This window comes from Ranitomeya variabilis, chromosome 4 (genome assembly GCF_051348905.1).
Source record: "Ranitomeya variabilis isolate aRanVar5 chromosome 4, aRanVar5.hap1, whole genome shotgun sequence".
Classification (NCBI taxonomy): Eukaryota; Metazoa; Chordata; class Amphibia; order Anura; family Dendrobatidae; genus Ranitomeya; species Ranitomeya variabilis.
The window spans coordinates 724,755,061-724,772,926 of NC_135235.1; the positions used below are offsets into that span (position 1 = coordinate 724,755,061).

At 49.3% G+C, this 17,866-nt stretch overlaps 1 protein-coding gene across 1 annotated transcript in view; it reads left to right on the top strand.

Annotated features, from left to right (window-relative positions):
• Positions 1-8,850: 8,850 nt before the first annotated feature.
• The window catches only part of LOC143766695 (uncharacterized), a 28,402-nt gene continuing 19,386 nt past the window's right edge, over positions 8,851-17,866 (top strand). The window contains exons 1-4 of the mRNA XM_077254554.1: positions 8,851-8,952; positions 9,082-9,261; positions 9,345-9,468; positions 9,552-9,649. Coding sequence (XP_077110669.1) covers positions 8,875-8,952; positions 9,082-9,261; positions 9,345-9,468; positions 9,552-9,649 — 480 coding nt within the window. The 5' untranslated portion in view covers positions 8,851-8,874. The remainder of the gene's footprint in view (positions 8,953-9,081; positions 9,262-9,344; positions 9,469-9,551; positions 9,650-17,866) is intronic.

The following is a 17,866-nucleotide window of genomic DNA, read 5'->3' on the forward strand; positions in this document are numbered from 1 at the left end:
TCGGAACTTGCAGCTCTCCCTTACCCTCAGGTCAGTCAGGGAACTACATCTGGGCTAATTATTCGCCGGACGGGCCGCTTCACTGTGGACTGGCTAGCAGGCACACTGCAGCGAGGGAATTATAAATGCTCAGGCTGCAGCCAGACAATAGCTTATAAAACCCCGTTCCATCGCTGCCAGCAGTACCCACCTAGCCCAGAACACACTTCATTGCCACCAGCTCAGATTTCTCACAGAGAGGGGTTCAGAGCCAACCCAATTTAGTAGCGTAATTAACTGCGGAAGACTTAGGGTTTTAGAGCAGGGAAAACGAAGCTAGTAGATTTTGTATATATTTTACTCCATAAAAGACTAGGCAGTGTTTATAAAAAAAAGGTATATAAAGATTTTACAATATGAGACAATTTAAAGTATGTACAGCAATTATAAAAAAAACATGGATTAAAGAAAGATAAAACTCACATTTGCTTAGATCATTTCAGCTAACCATGCTAGTACGTGGAGCCAAATATCCCAGTGCATCAGGGGGTCTTTCTGTAGTGAAATCCCAGGCAGGCTTGTGACATCACTAAAGGGCCTTGTTTGCCTGCGCCCTCTTCTAGCTGCCAGGGTGCACATTTTGGTACGAAAACTTATAAAACTCCTAGATGTACTTGCGAACCTAGCAGAATCACGGCACACACATCCCTCATCTTATATCAAAATTAGCTTTCCACTGAATCCAAACGTGATCTAACTATCCCACACGGTTCAGGAGAAATCCGTTTCTCTGGTTCTCTTGGGGCCAGACTTCCGCAAGAGGCCCTGTTGTGAAGCTCTATTAACCCCTTCATGACCTTGGGATTTTCCGTTTTTCCGTGTTCGTTTTTTGCTCCCCTTCTTCCCAGAGCCATAACTTTTTATTTTTCCGTCAATATGGCCAAGTGAGGGCTTATTTTTTGTGAAACAAGTTGTACTTTTGAACAACATCATTGGTTTTAGCATGTCGTGTACTAGAAAACGGGAAAAAAATTCCAAGTGCGGTGAAATTGCAAAAAAAGTGCAATCCCACACTTTGTTTTTTGATTGGCTTTTTTACTAGGTTCACTAAATGCTAAAACTGACCAGCCATTATGATTCTCCAGGTCATTACGAGTTCATAGACACAAAACATGTCTAGGTTCTCTTTTATCTAAGTGGTGAAAAAAATTCCAAAATTTGCTAAAAAAAAAAAAAAAAAATTGCGCCATTTTCAGATGCCCGTAGCATCTCCATTTTTCATGATCTGGGGTCGGTTGAGGGCTTATTTTTTGCGTGCTGAGCTGGCGTTTTTAATGATATCATTTTGGTGCAGATAGGTTCTTTTGATCGCCCGTTATTGCATTTTAATGCAATGTCGCGGCAACCAAAAAAAGTAATTTTGGCATCTCGAATTTTTTTCTCGCTAAGCCGTTTAGTGATCAGGTTAATCCTTTTTTATTGATAGATCGGGCGATTCTGAATGCGGCAATACCAAATATGTGTAGGTTTTATTTCGTTTTATTGATTTATTTTGAATGGGGCGAAAGAGGGGTGATTTAAACTTTTATATTTTTTTATTTTTTTCACTTTTTTAACTTTTTTTTAACTTTTGCCATGCTTCAATAGCTTTCATGGGAGGCTAGAAGCTGGCACTACTCGATCGGCTCTGCTACATAGCAGCAATCATCAGATCGCTGCTATGCAGCAGAAATGCAAGTGTGCTATGGGCGCCGACCACAGGGGGGCACTCACATCAGGCCGGCATCAGTAACCATAGAGGTCTCAAGGACCTCTATGGTTACCATTCTGATGCATCGCTGACCCCAGATAATGTGACGGGGTCGTCGATGCGCTCATTTCCGGCCGGAAGCGCTGGTTAAATGCCGCTGTGAGCGTTTGACAGCAGCATTTAACTAGTTAATAGCGGCGGGTGAATCACGATTTCACCCGCAGCTATTGCGACATTTCCCGGCTTTGATGCGGACTCACCACCGGAGCCCTGCATCAAAGCACGGTATCTGACCTCGGATGTACTATCCCGTCCGAGGTCAGAAAGAGGTTAAATCACATTCCAAATATGTATCCGGAATATTCCTGTCATACACTGGTGTCGTCGTAAGGCTTATTGAATATCTCTCCCATACACAGCAACCACATGGAGTTAGACAAAGAAATTCCTACGGGAGGGGGGGAAGGAGCAGAGAGGAGTTTCAAGGTCTCATGCTTCTTGTGGACAGAGCCAGCTCTGGGTTAATTAACATTCCAACAGGAGGGAGAAAGAGCAGAGAGGAGTTTCAAGGCTCCCCTCTGGGTTTCCGTTACACAGGGATTGTGCCTAGGCAAAGCGAAGGCAGTGGGAAAAGGAAGAACTGAAATAAATTAACTTTTGATGATATTCTAATTTAGTGAGAAGGATATATATATATATACAGACCAAAAGTTTGGACACACCATCTCATTGAAAGAGTTTTCTCTTTAAGCATACGATATCTGTTCACTTAATCCTTTTAGGGTAAGTGAATCCATTCTGAAAATCCACTCACTTTCTCTTCTCAGCATATTCCTACCATGATCTCCCACCCGGGACTAGGTTTGACCACTTCTATCACAGAGAAGCAGATTGTATTCATCCCCCATAGTGTGTCCCTCTCAATAGTCTCACTAGTGGGGTATCACGATAATTTATGTCTCCCAAAGGGTCACTCTCCCTCCTTCTAAACTCTCTCCATTTTCCCCAGATAATCCAAGGGACAGAGATATGTGGCTACGTAGACTGCGCCCGCAGTCTTACAATTTGAGAAGTCCCTCTGTTCTCCCAGTGGATGACCTTGTGAAAGATTTGTTGGATCTCATCCATTTACAGAAATGAGTCTCCACACTTATAGAATCCACACGTCTTCCTATCCAGCCATGTACCCCCATATGTAGGTTTTTGTGGAGACTGTGTGCAAAATGATCTCTCATAGATTGTCCTCTCCTATAGGTGATCGTGCGGGTGGTCCTCACCATCTCCCTAGGGTCCGGATCCATTCTTAGGATGTCCTAATGTGTCCTAAGTACATTCCGGACGTGGTCATGTTTTCTATCAAACGTGCCAATAAGCCTTGTAATGTCATTTTGGGAACTGCCTTCTTTTTCCTTTTGTTTATTCAGTAAAAGGGACTGTCTATTCTTATTTTCTGCAGAAGTGCGGGCTGAATCTAGAATATATTGGGTATCCCTTTCTGAGGGGGCTGGGTGGTGGCTCTCCCACTTTAGGAAGCTGGTACTTATATATATGACCCCGCAGACTTTCCCATATATCTATTGCCAGTTCCTTTTGATTTGACATTTGCATTGATCACTACAGGTATATGCTGGGCATGCGTTCCAGCTTGGGACACAATCCAGTATGGGAGCAAGTGATCTTCCAGTCCATGCGTTCCAGCGCTGGAGTATGACACGAATCGGGGGATGCCCAGGCGCTCCAGCACTTCTCGTCATTTCCGGGCATGCACTCTGGGACTTGGCGCACCCTCCAGTATGCTTCTATCTATGAGTCCCAGTGTGGAACACATTCAAGAGATGGAACTGCAAAATTCAGCCATTGTTGATGTTCTGGTGCGGAGCATGTGCAGTACGATTGTATCTTTCTTTGTGTTCATTCAACAGGTAGTGAGGGGCTGTTTGAGGAGAGGTCTGGCCAAGTGGGCTACTGAAAAGGACCCTCCGATAGAGGACACATGTACATAATATATCATGAGCTGACATCATTATATTGGGTCTCCTGATGAGGCGGCAGAGCAAAACACGTTGAGGCACACTTTGATGGATGAGTGCTAATCTTCTTGTTACCCTACTCAGATTGCTCCATATTTAATACGTTATCGGTGTGTCATAATGGGTGGTGCTAGTTGTGGATACAAAGGATCCATTTAATAACTGAGCCTCCAAACAAATGGGGTTTATTATATTTTTAAACCTTTTGAGCCGGCAAAGTGTTGGGCTTTATTATATTTATAGGATATTAGAGGGACAGCGGCCGAGCAGTGGGGGCGCCAATGTCGAATTAATAGGGTGTCGAGCTGCGCTGATGGGCAGAATTCAGTGAGTAGGGCTGGATTCTGTTCATCGTATGTTATCAGTAGATGTGCGAGAGACGAGAGGCCGACGACCGCAGTGTTACCGTGTGTGTCCGGGGTCAGTTATACGGGGGAATAGAGAGCCTGGGGGTATACGGGTATATACAGCGTACACAGAGGGGTCTGTGAGCGAAGCTGGCGGTATATACGGGTGTATACAGTGTACACAGAGGGGGTCTGTGAGCGAAGCTGGGGGTATACGGGTGTATACAGTGTACACAGAGGGGTCTGTGAGAGAAGCTGGGGGTATACGGGTGTATACAGTGTACACAGAGGGGGTCTGTGAGCGAAGCTGGGGGTATATGGGTGTATACAGTGTATACTGGGGGGGTCTGTGAGCGAAGCTGGGGGTATACGGGTGTATACAGTGTACACAGAGGGGTCTGTGAGAGAAGCTGGGGGTATACAGGTGTATACAGTGTACACAGAGGGGTCTGTGAGCGAAGCTGGGGGTATACAGGTGTATACAGTGTACACAGAGGGGTCTGTGAGCGAAGCTGGGGGTATACGGGTGTATACAGTGTACACAGAGGGGGTCTGTGAGTGAAGCTGGGGGTATACGGGTGTATACAGTGTACACAGAGGGGGTCTGTGACCGAAGCTGGGGGTATACAGGTGTATAAAACGTGCACAGAGGGGTCTGTGACCGAAGCTGGGGTTTACAGTTGGTCAGAACACAGGACCCCAAATAGGGATCCGCTCAGTACACGCCTGGATCTGCTCTGTACACACACGGCTCCGCTCCATCCACCTCATACACAAACGGCTCCGCTGCATAAACCTCGTACACACACGGCTCTGCTCCGTACACCTGATACACACACGGCTCTGCTCCGTACACCTCGTACACACACGGCTCCGCTCCGTACACCTCATACACACACGGCTCCGCTCCGTACACCTCGTACACACACGGCTCCGCTCCGTACACCTCGTACACACACGGCTCTGCTCCGTACACCTCGTACACACACGGCTCCGCTGCATAAACCTCGTACACACACGGCTCTGCTCCGTACACCTCATACACACACGGCTCCGCTCCGTACACCTCATACACACACGGCTCCGCTCCGTACACCTCGTACACACACGGCTCCGCTCCGTACACCTCGTACACACACGGCTCTGCTCCGTACACCTCGTACACACACGGCTCCGCTCCGTACACCTCGTACACACACGGCTCCGCTCCGTACACCTCGTACACACACGGCTCCGCTCCGTACACTTCGTACACACACGGCTCCGCTCCGTACACCTCGTACACACGGCTCCGCTCCGTACACCTCATACACACACGGCTCCGCTCCGTACACCTCGTACACACACGGCTCCGCTCCGTACACCTCGTACACACACGGCTCTGCTCCGTACACCTCGTACACACACGGCTCCGCTGCATAAACCTCGTACACACACGGCTCTGCTCCGTACACCTCATACACACACGGCTCCGCTCCGTACACCTCATACACACACGGCTCCGCTCCGTACACCTCGTACACACACGGCTCCGCTCCGTACACCTCGTACACACACGGCTCTGCTCCGTACACCTCGTACACACACGGCTCCGCTCCGTACACCTCGTACACACACGGCTCCGCTCCGTACACCTCGTACACACACGGCTCCGCTCCGTACACTTCGTACACACACGGCTCTGCTCCGTACACCTCGTACACACGGCTCCGCTCCGTACACCTCGTACACACACGGCTCCGCTCCGTACACCTCATACACACACGGCTCCGCTCCGTACACCTCGTACACACACGGCTCCGCTCCGTACACCTCGTACACACACGGCTCCGCTCCGTACACCTCGTACACACACGGCTCTGCTCCGTACACCTCGTACACACACGGCTCCGCTGCATAAACCTCGTACACACACGGCTCTGCTCCGTACACCTCATACACACACGGCTCCGCTCCGTACACCTCATACACACACGGCTCCGCTCCGTACACCTCGTACACACACGGCTCCGCTCCGTACACCTCGTACACACACGGCTCCGCTCCGTACACCTCGTACACACACGGCTCTGCTCCGTACACCTCGTACACACACGGCTCCGCTCCGTACACCTCGTACACACACGGCTCCGCTCCGTACACCTCGTACACACACAACTACACTCCGTACACCTCGTACACACACGGCTCCGCTCCGTACACTTCGTACACACACGGCTCCGCTCCGTACACCTCGTACACACACGGCTCTGCTCCGTACACCTCGTACACACACGGCTCCGCTCCGTACACCTCGTACACACACGGCTCCGCTCCGTACACCCCGTACACACACGGCTCCACTCCATACACCTCGTACACACACGGCTCCGCTCCGTACACCTCGTACACACACGGCTCCGCTCCGTACACCTCGTACACACACGGCTCCGCTCCGTACACCTCGTACACACACGGCTCCGCTCCGTACACCTTGTACACACACGGCTCTGCTCCGTACACCTCGTACACACACGGCTCCGCTCCGTACACCTCGTACACACACGGCTCCGCTCCGTACACCCCGTACACACACGGCTCCACTCCATACACCTCGTACACACACGGCTCCGCTCCGTACACCTCGTACACACACGGCTCCGCTCCGTACACCTCGTACACACACGGCTCTGCTCCGTACACCTCGTACACACACGGCTCCGCTCCGTACACCTCGTACACACGCGGCTCCGCTCCGTACACCTCGTACACACACGGCTCCGCTCCGTACACCTCGTACACACACGGCTCCGCTCCGTACACCTCGTACACACACGGCTCCGCTCCGTACACCTCGTACACACACGGCTTCGCTCCGTACACCTCGTACACACACGGCTTCGCTCCGTACACCTCGTACACACACGGCTCCGCTCCGTACACCTCGTACACACACGGCTCTGCTACATCCACACTGTAAACCCCTCCTGACCCCACACATGAACTTCCCCTCATCCAGCACCATGACAACCAGCACAGCAGAGTCCTGCATACACTGAGGCCCCTGATCATGTGACCCCTGACTCCTCCCCTCCTGTGACCTCATCACAGGTCCTGTGCGCACAGAGCAGCCGTAGAAATCTCAGGCCACGGTGGTCTCCCCCAACTTCTGCTCTTCCTCCTTCTTTTCTTGCAGGGGCCGCAGTGGATTTCATCCTGGATCCATAGAGCCGAGTAGAGGAGCGATGTTCCTTCAGTCTGAGGGGAATTGATGGTGAGATTTGTCCAGCGGCCACTGTACCGAGTAAATCCCACCAGGACTGTAGCAGGTAAAGACCCCAATATCCACCGGTGTCCCTTCTAATGGGGGAAAGTACCAAAGAAAACTGTCATATCCGGAGAAATAAACCCCGTACATGGAGACATCGGCCTCAGATATCTCCGGTCTTGTTCTTACCAACAATCTAATATATAATTGTCGAAGGGGCACTTCCATCTTTCTCTCTGTCACGGTTATTCGTTCGCTGATTGGCCTCGCCAGCTGCCTGTCATGGCTGCCGCGACCAATCAGCGATGCGCACAGTCTGGAAGAAAATGTCCGCTCCTTACTCCCCGCACTCACTGCCTGACACCCGCATACACCCCTCCGCTCACCGCTCACACAGGGTTAATGCCGGCGGTAACGGACCGCGTTATGCCGCGGGTAACGCACTCCGTTACCGCCGCTATTAACCCTGTGTGACCCAAGGTTTTTTTACTATTGACGCAGCCTATGCAGCGCCAATAGTAAAAACATCTAATGCTAAAAATAATTTTAAAAAAATGATTATATACTCACATACGCCGCCTTTCCCGCTCCTCGCGATGCAAGCGGCACGTTCCGGTGGCACGGATGGTCTGGCAGAAGGACCTGCCATGAAGTCACGGTCATGTAACCGCGACGTCATCACAAGTCCTGCGCGACAAGGACCTGCCGTGACGTCACGGTCATGTGACCGCGACACGGTCAAGTGACCGCGACATCATCAAACCCTGGGACCGGAAGCTGCCGCCTGCACCCCACACAGGCGACAGAGCTACAACGCACCTGCGGAAGGTGAGTATGTGTTTATTTTTTATTTTTTTAACCTGTGTCATACGTGGCTGGGCAATGTACTATGTGGACATACATATTCTAGAATACCCGATGCGTTAGAATCGGGCCACCATCTAGTCTCTTATAAAAGCCTCAAACTTCTGTGTGTGACTCAGAGCTGAGATCTAACGTGATAGAAGATTCCAGTGCGGGGAAGACGGGAAACCTCCATATAGAGGCCGGTGGGGATGGAGTCAGTGACCGACTCTGGACAGATCTGTTCCTAGAGCCGCAGTAGGAGATGGAGATGTCGTCCTCATCATGAAGTCGTTATTTCTCCTGTCACGTGTAATGAATATCTCCTGCAGTATTACTAATGCCGATTCCAGGGTCGGGAAATGAGACGAGAATTAGCGTTATGGAAGATGAGTCTATGAGGAACGTATTCAGCTGCCGACTCCGAGGGAGAAACTGCTTGTTGTCTGTGGCCGAAATATATAGGTTTTATTAGTAGATGGAAAGAAGGAAACTAAATACTGTAAAATAATAAATCTCCTCATATGTTTCCCTCATTATCTCCAGTAATTGTATTATTACACAGGATTCTTATGATGTTACATCGGCTCATCTTCTTCTCATTCAGGTCTCTACAATATCGGATCCTCTCAGTGAAGATCTTCTATATAAGAGAATTTCCTGATTTACCCATCACAGATGGATATGGACAGAGACAAGATGGCGGAGAGGATATTACACCTCACCCTAGAGATCCTCTTCCGGCTTACTGGAGAGGTGAGAGATTCTGATGACGTCACATTACATCATTCTTATCTGTGGGAATAACAGATGGACAGAACTGGAGAGGTGAGGACTCTGGAAATGTCTGTAGTGAGATTTATTAATGTGTCTCTCCATAACCAGGATTACACAGTAGTGAAGAAGACCTCTAGTGAGCGCTGTCAGGACCCTGTGTCTGAGGGATGGGGAAGACCCCTGAGCCCAATCACAGGGCCTCCACCTCGCCCCCTGATACAAGAGGGCATCAATGACCAGAAGATCCTAGAACTCAGCTACAAGATGATTGAGCTGCTGACTGGAGAGGTGACACTGCTGGGAATGCTGGGACATTATACAGTAACGCTATGAAGGGTTCGGGGAGATGACGGTATCACTGTATGTGTCAGGTTCCTATAAGGTGTCAGGATGTCGCCGTCTATTTCTCCATGGAGGAGTGGGAGTATTTAGAAGGACACAGAGATCTGTACAAGGACGTCATGATGGAGGTTCCCCAGCCCCTCACATCACCAGGTAATAGACAGGACTAATTACACACGGCCTATAATTATCAGTATGTAAAGAATGAATTCAGTCCCTGTATGTGTTTCCTCCAGATCTATCCAGTAAGAGGACAACACCAGAGAGATGTCCCCGTCCTCTTCTTCCACAGGACTGTAAACAGGAAGATCCCAATGTTCCTCAGGATCATCAGGTAGATGGAGAGAAGGTGTCATGAGATCTCCCTTAGGCGACTTTCACACTTCCGTTAATTTCTGATCCTGGAAAAACCAATACCGGAGATATCCGTGTCCGTGTGTGTAATACTTGCAGCACACGTGTGGCAACCGTGTACCGCCTCAGTACCACACAGACTGCCGCCGGGGAAGAAGTGCTACTGTAAGCGCTGTTCTCCGGTGTCGGGTGCTGAAGACGGCTCTCATCGTTCTCCCTTGCTCTGCCGGCGATCGTCAGGAGCAGAAGAGAATGATGAGTTATATTAAAGTCTGAACGATGACAGCAGGTGGGGGCTTTTGAGACTTCTACTCCCATCATCCGACACTTGCTGCCGCTAATAACAGTGACAGCAGGAGCGGATGATCGGGGTATTCCTCAGCCGCCACTTGCGATATAATTAAATAAATGAATGAAAAACCCGGTGTGGGTTCCCCCCTATTTTCTTGAACCAACCAGGCAAAACTCACAGCTGGGGGCTGCAACCCTCAGCTGTCAGCTTCAGCAAGGCTGGTTATCAAGAATAGAGGGTGTGGAGATCTGAGGTTGTAGGTTATAAAAAATCACCTAGGCAGGTTAACGATGCAACTAATTTTTTTTATTCCATACATCCATGGTTGTACAACAGATCCAGGTGGATGGCCAACATAGAATGTCCTCAGTCCAGAAGTTCCCAATCTGAGATCGGTAGTCCCACTGGCTCCATACCAGGCGATGCCCACGGTCTCCCAACTTTTGGTTTGTATCTCCAGCTGCTATAGTGTGCAGTCACAGCCTATGTTCCTCCAGACAATGGATATCCCGATCGTAGCTCATGGATACCCCTCCAGCCAACAATCTCCAAAGCTCCATAGATCATCCATCCATTCCAGCTTGGATCCTCTTCCATCAAAATCCCTCCAACAACTGCCTGATTCAACCCTATGTCTTTTTCTCCCGCCCCCTTAAACATTTTCCTTTAGCTTACAGAACAAAGCATATTCCATCAGCTGGGACTGTATGTGAGACCTCCCGTGGTGATGGCTCCCTGAGTCTACTATCCCCAACCACACAATGGGCCTAGGTTTGGGAGTACAATGGGAGAGAGACCCTGATACAAATGAGATTGATAGAGTCTGTCCTTAGGGTACTGTCACACTCTGCTACTTTCCAATGATCACGACCAGCGATACGACCTGGCCGTGATCGTTGGAAAGTCGTTGTGTGGTCGCTGGGGAGCTGTCACACAGACCGCTCTCCAGCGACCAACGATGCCGAAGGCCCCGGGTAACCAGGGTAAACATCGGGTTACTAAGCGCAGGGCCGCGCTTAGTAACCCGATGTTTACCGTGGTTACCAGCGTAAAAGTAAAAAAATACAAACAGTACATACTCACATTCCGGTGTCCTTCAGGTCCCTTGCCGTCTGCTTCCCGCTCTGACTGAGTGCCGCCGTAAAGTGAAAGCAGAGCACAGCGGTGACGTCACTGCTGTGCTGTGCCACTGCCTTACGGCCGGCAGTCAGTTAGTGCGGGAAGCAGACGGCAAGGGACCTGAAGGACACCGGAATGTGAGTATGTACTGTTTTTTTTTTTTTTTACTTTTACGCTGGTAACCACGGTAAACATTGGGTTACTAAGCGCGGCCCTGCGCTTAGTAACCCGATGTTTACCCTGGTTACAAGCGAACGCATCGCTGGATCGCTGTCACACACAACGATCCAGCGATGACAGCGGGAGATCCAGCGACGAAATAAAGTTCCAAACGATCTGCTACGACGTACGATTCTCAGCAGGGTCCCTTATCGCTGCTGCGTGTCAGAAACAGCGATATCGTATGGATATCGCTGGAACGTCACGGATCGTACCGTCGTAGCGATCAAAGTGCCACTGTGTGACAGTACCCTTAGGTTCACATAAACTCTAGCCTGCTCGTCTTCCTCTGCTGACTGCCACTGAATAGAAACATTGATTCCTGAGCATGAACTGCTGAGCAAGGAAATCACTAATAAAACGGCAAGAAAATCACTAATAAAACACAGCAAGAAAATCACTAATAAAACAGCAAGAAAATCACTAATAAAACACAGCAAGCAAATTAACTATTAAAGTACAATGATATTGATGTCACCGGTGCTCCGTGCTGGAAAAAGTCTTTCTGTCTTAGAGCTGTGGACTCCGCTCCACGTCCATTTGTCCTCTAGTCTTTAGTAAGTGGCCATATCCTCACACTGGGGTCCCCACGCTATGTTTGTTTTTAAATACTTTCATAAATAATTGTAAAAAAGCGGCATGGGGTCCCCCGCATTTTTGGTAACCTACCTCGCTAAAGCTCACAGCTGGGGGCTGGTATTCTCATACTGGTAAGGGGTCATTGCTTTTGGCCCCCCTCCAGCCTAAAAACAGCAGCCCACAGCTGCCCAGAAAAGGCGCATCTATTAGATGCGCCAATTCTGGTGCTTTGCCCGGGACTTCCCACTTGCCCTGTAGTGGTGGCAATTGGGGTTAATATTTGTGGGGTTGATGTCACCTTTATATTGTCAGGTGACATCAAGCCCATGGCTTAGTAATGGAGAAGTGTCTATAAGACACCTATCCATTACTAATGCTATACAGTACAGTATGTAAATAAAGACACAGCCAGAATAAAATCCTTTAATTGAAAAAATGACACAGATTCCTTTATTAATCTTTTTTTTTTTAACTCAAATTTTTATTAAGAATAACATTACAATTTACATGTTACATTCTTGTTTTCAATACAAGGTTTTCCCCCGAAACAACCCCCCCATTCCCAACTTATCCCGCCCCCTCCCTATAAGACAGCCCACCTCTTTTATTAGCTCGACCATCAAAACTATAGAATGACTATCATCTCATTTAGGCCTGCAGGCCTCATGTTGTGTTTTCACCAATTCAGGACCGTGACTCACCCGTCCTCTATAGCGAACCTATCCCATGGCAAGCCACGAAGACCACAATTTATCAAACGTTTCTATTTTCCCTCTTTTCTTATAAAACCCCTTTTCCAATATCAGGCCCTGCTTCACATATTGGAGGAATTCTCTTCTTGGAGGCGGTTCATCCTTAATCCAATTTCGTGCTATTACCTTCCGGGCCATATACAGCAATCTGGCAATAGCTATCTTCAGGGTGTTATCCACTCCAATCTCATCCACGTATCCCAGCAAGCACACCATCGGGTCCCTTGGCACCGTGCATCTGTACACTCCTTCCACACGACTCAAAACCACCAACCAGAAAGCAGCCAGTCTCAGACACGTCCACATCATATGAAATATATCAGCATTTGTAGACTTACACCTCGGGCACTCAGAATCATCACTTTGTCCTGCCTTATACAATACCTCCGGAGACTTGTAAACTCTGTGTATTACATAAAGCTGTGGCAGCCTATACGGTGACAGCCTATTCGATTCGCTCAGCGACAGCCGTGGGACCCACTCCAACACCGATTCCCAAGTTTCATTCTCCATTGGGCCCAGATCCCTCTCCCACTTAGTGTCACGGGGGTACTGGGTAGACTACAGCTGATTACCCAGGCCCCTGCAATATCCCTCAGACTAGGGAAACCCTGTCTGTCCCTCTCCCAGAGTTTACACTAAAGGTGTGCATGTCTGGGCCGCCAGGCCTGACCCTGACTCCTGTTTCAGTACTAAGCTGAAACCTCCACCCGCCACCCAGTGATAAAATCTCACACCAACCCCTACAGAAAGCACAGACAGGGAAAACTAAAAAACGCACCACGCCGCAGACACACAGGAAAACACTATACTGTGCACAGGGCAAAACAAATACAAATATAGGAAGGAGAAATATGACGAAGGATAATACACCACCAGATACGATATTCCTCTCCTAGACCACCACTCCAGACCGAGATCACCAGGCACAAGACATAAGCTATAATCGGCGACGCCCAAAGTTCAGCAGAACTATTTAAAGGCAGTGGGCGAGACCCAGCCTCCAATCCGAGTACCAGCTAGATTAACCCCGGACAACCTAGATGAAATCTAGCCGGTGCCACTGAGCGCATAGTGGACGAATGCGGAATTACCGCTGTCTGTCGGACGCCCTAGTGTGAATAGCGTCCGACATGACACTTAGCTCTCGCCAGTATTGGAAACCTTAACAGGAAAGTGTGCAGCAAGTCTTTATAAAGAGTGGAAATAACTCCCCTAGTAGTCCCTTCACCACACACATACTCCAACACTATATCCCTTTGAATTCTGATGCCTCCGTCCCTATTCTGAGCTCCAAGTGCGTTGTCTCATCCGCAAATACTGATATTCCCCCGCAGGCCCGAGACCGAACTCCACCTGTAATTGGGAAAAGGATTTCAACACCCTCTTCTCAATTATCTGATACACGTAGTGAATTCCCTTGGCCTGCCATTCTGGTAACACCCCCAGTGCCACAAACTCCGGTAAATTATTATTATGCCATAACGGGGAGAATCTGGTCAGCCCCGTAATCCCACGTATATGTTTCAGTCTACCCCACAGCTTACATATCAATAATATAGTTGGATACAATTTCCCCAAAGCCCCCAGGGATCCATCCTCCAGACACTGTATTACTGGCCTTCTTTTTGTCACCTTTTACATCAATTGCTGTACTGCACTGGACGACCCCTTATGCGCCCAGCTCTTTAAATGCTGACTTTGGGCTGCAAGAAAATATACTTCAGGGTTGGCAGTGCCAAGCCCCCATCTTCCTTGGGTCGCTGAAGCTTCTCCAGTCTGATACGTGGATGATGTCTCTCCCATAACAAATTCCTTAACAGGGAGTTAATCTGCCTAAATTTCCCTCGCGGTATCCAAACTGGCGCATTATGAAGAACATATAGAATTTTCGGCATAAAAATCATTTTGATGAGATTCACTCTGCCCACCACAGATAAATGCAACTTAATCCAGGCATCCACTTTTGCCTTAAGAACGCCTAAGATCGGAGTCAGATTCCTATGTATGTAGTCCGTAACAGGCATAGAGATCCATATCCCCAAGTATTAAAATTGTCTTACCACCTTAAGTCGCCCATCCTCAGGAAGCTCACTCCCATCCTCCCCCACGTCATCAACTCTAAACAGAATCGACTTACTCCAATTTATCATCAGCCCCGACAATGAGCCAAATCTTTCAATAAGCCCAATGCCCCCCCCCCCCCAAGGAAGCGACCGGGTCAGCCAGAAACAGTAGAATATCGTCCACGTACAGCGCCACCTTCTCTTCAATTATCCCATATTTAAACCCAGACACTTCGTCAGACTGTCGAAGTTTAGCAGCCAATGGTTCCACAGCCAGAGCAAACAAGAGGAGAGAGCGGACACTCCTGCCTTGTCCCTCTAGCTAATTGTATAGTCCGTGATAACTCCCCATTTACCCTGACTCTAGCCACCGGCTGCGAGTACAGCTGCTGAATCCAGGACACAAACTGCGAGCCAAACCCCATACACTGCAACACCTGCCAGAGATATCCCCATTCCACACTGTCGAATGCCTTATGGGCATCTAAGGATGCAATAACTCTGGTCACAGTTGTCGGACCTAAGCTGCAGATTCATAAACATCATCCTTAGGTTGACCGCCGTGGATCTATCAGGCATAAAGCCAGATTGGTCTGGGTGCACCAGGTTGGAGATGACACTCGTCAACCGCGTCGCCAACACCTTGGCCAGAAGCTTGACATCCATAGTAAGCAAGGAGATTGGCCAGTACGACTCAGGGTGCCCCAAGTCTTTCCTTTCCTTAGGAATCACCGCTATTATGGCTTCTCTCATGGATGCTGGCAGATACCCTCTACTCTTAGCCTCATCTAGGACCGCCTTTAATCTGGGAATTGGCACCTCCCCCATATTTTTATAGATCTCAGCGGGAAACCCATCCACTCCAGGCGCCTTCCCATTAGCCATGGACTGTAATGCCCGACCCAGTTCCTCCTCCGTGTCGGGAGCCTCCAAGCCCTCTCTATCTGTGTCACTGAACCTCGGGAGCCCCAGTCCTTCAAGGAACGGCACAGTGTCTCCCGCCAACTCGTCTACCCGAGAGGAATATAGGTCCACGTTAAAGTCCGCAAAGACCTCCAAAGTCTAAGAATTTTCGGAGACACTCGTACCACTCCCGGAAACCAGAGAATGGACAAATGAAGTACTCCTCTGGGCAGAAGCCACCAGCGACAGCATGTGACCGACCGTCTCACCCTCCTGATAGTAAGCCAGCTTCAGAAATTCCCGCTTCCTTTCAGCCTTCCCCAACAAAATTTTCTCCAGGTGACTTTGAGCTGCCTTTAATCTGTTCCCAGCTTCAGGAGTACCCATTATTACCATCTCATCCTCCGCTACCCTTAGCCCATCAATCGCTGCCTTCTCTGCCTCTCTCGTCTTCTGCTTACATCTACTAATATCTCTAAACAACAGCCCTCTTAAGTACGCCTTCGTGGCTTCCCATACAGTAAGAGCATCTACACTCCCATCATTCAGCACAAAAAATTCTGCCAACTCCTGTCTTATCTTATCTAAATCTATACTGTGCAGCCAGTTAGGGTGAATTTCCCACTCTCTCCTGTTCGCAGCCTGTGTCCCCATCAGTCGGAACTCCACCTCAATTGGACTATGGTCCGAGAGGGCCCTAGCTAAATATCGCACATCCCCCACCATCGTGTCCAACAGACGATTTCCTAGTGCCAGATCATTTCTGGATAGAGTACTATGAGCTGATGAATAACATGAATACCCCCTTTCCCCAACATGTCTAACTCTCCATAGGTCAGTCATACCAACTTCGCGAATATAAGTCCCAAACGTAGTAATGTGTCCCACTGTCCTATTCTGGGAGTTTTTATTTTTAAAAGTCATCACATATATTATTAAGATCACCAATGATTAGAAATGGTATCGGGCCGCAGCGTTCCACCCTTTCCAACACCTATCTAATTTTCTTAATTGAGTATGGGGGCGGAATATACATTGCCACTATACACACCAACACTCTGTGTATTTTATATTGCACCACCACATACTGACCATCCTCATCCACCTGTACCATAACCTCTTCATACTGCACTCCCACAGGTACCAACACTGACACACCCCTAGAATACGTAGAGAAGGTAGAATGGTATGCCTTTAGGATCCAGCGCCTATTTAATACATCCACCTTCTCCCGCACTAAGTGCGTCTCCAGCAGACATATCATTGAGACTCTCTGTTCTCGAACATACTGCAGACTCGCCGCCCGCCGAGACTTATCTGCAAGGCCTCTCGCGTTCCAACTCAATATTTTAATGCGGCCCCCAATCATGTGACTCATCATCCTTCATAGTATCCTCATTCCCAAGTATGAGCTGTCTAATCCCTCACGCCAACCCCCAACTTGCCCCCCTAACCCACCCAATACTACACATTCTACCTCTTATCAAGAGTGGGGCTCCACCGCCCATTGCGAACACTCTCCCTTGCTTTGCCCTCTCCACTCGCCTCCCGCTGCCGCGACAATCAGAATTACCCACACGATGTTTTTTGTTGTTTTTTAAAAAAAACAAACAAACACACAACAGACATTCCAACTTATATTAACATGTAGAGAAACTACAAAACAAACTTGCAGTACCCCGCGTAACCCTCCTCCCCTAAACTTATTAACCGTTACTGCCCCCTCCGGCCAATCACTCAATATGGCCCAGCTCAGCCCTCAACAGTTGCTCATCCCTTTAGCAATTATGCTATTAAACGCAGATCCCTCCTCCAGCGACAGAGAAATAACTCCCATCCAGATCTCCCCGACATGTCATTCGCCTTTTTTCCCTTCACCATGACAGCACCGCACATGAGAGATGGCATCCGCCCCCAGGAACAGGAAACCTGCAGCAGAGATAAAAGAATGGGGCGGCCACTCTCTCCTCAGTTTCGTTTCCTGTTCCTGCAGGTGGACGCCTGTGGCAGAGCTCATACCTCCGGAGGGATACCCTCTGATGATTCCAGTCCGGAGGCCGAGGTCCGCGGGGGGGACCAGCCATGCTCGGCGGCACTGCGTGCGGTGCTGTCCGGGTGAAGGAGCTGCTGTACCGTGCCTTTTTCCCCTCGCTGGACTCCCCGGCGACCGCTCTGGGCAGGAGGCAGGTCCGGGGCAGGGGGCGTGTCCTTCACTGACGCCGGCCGCCGAAGTGAAGGATGACTACTTCCGGTCGCGCCGGAAGTGA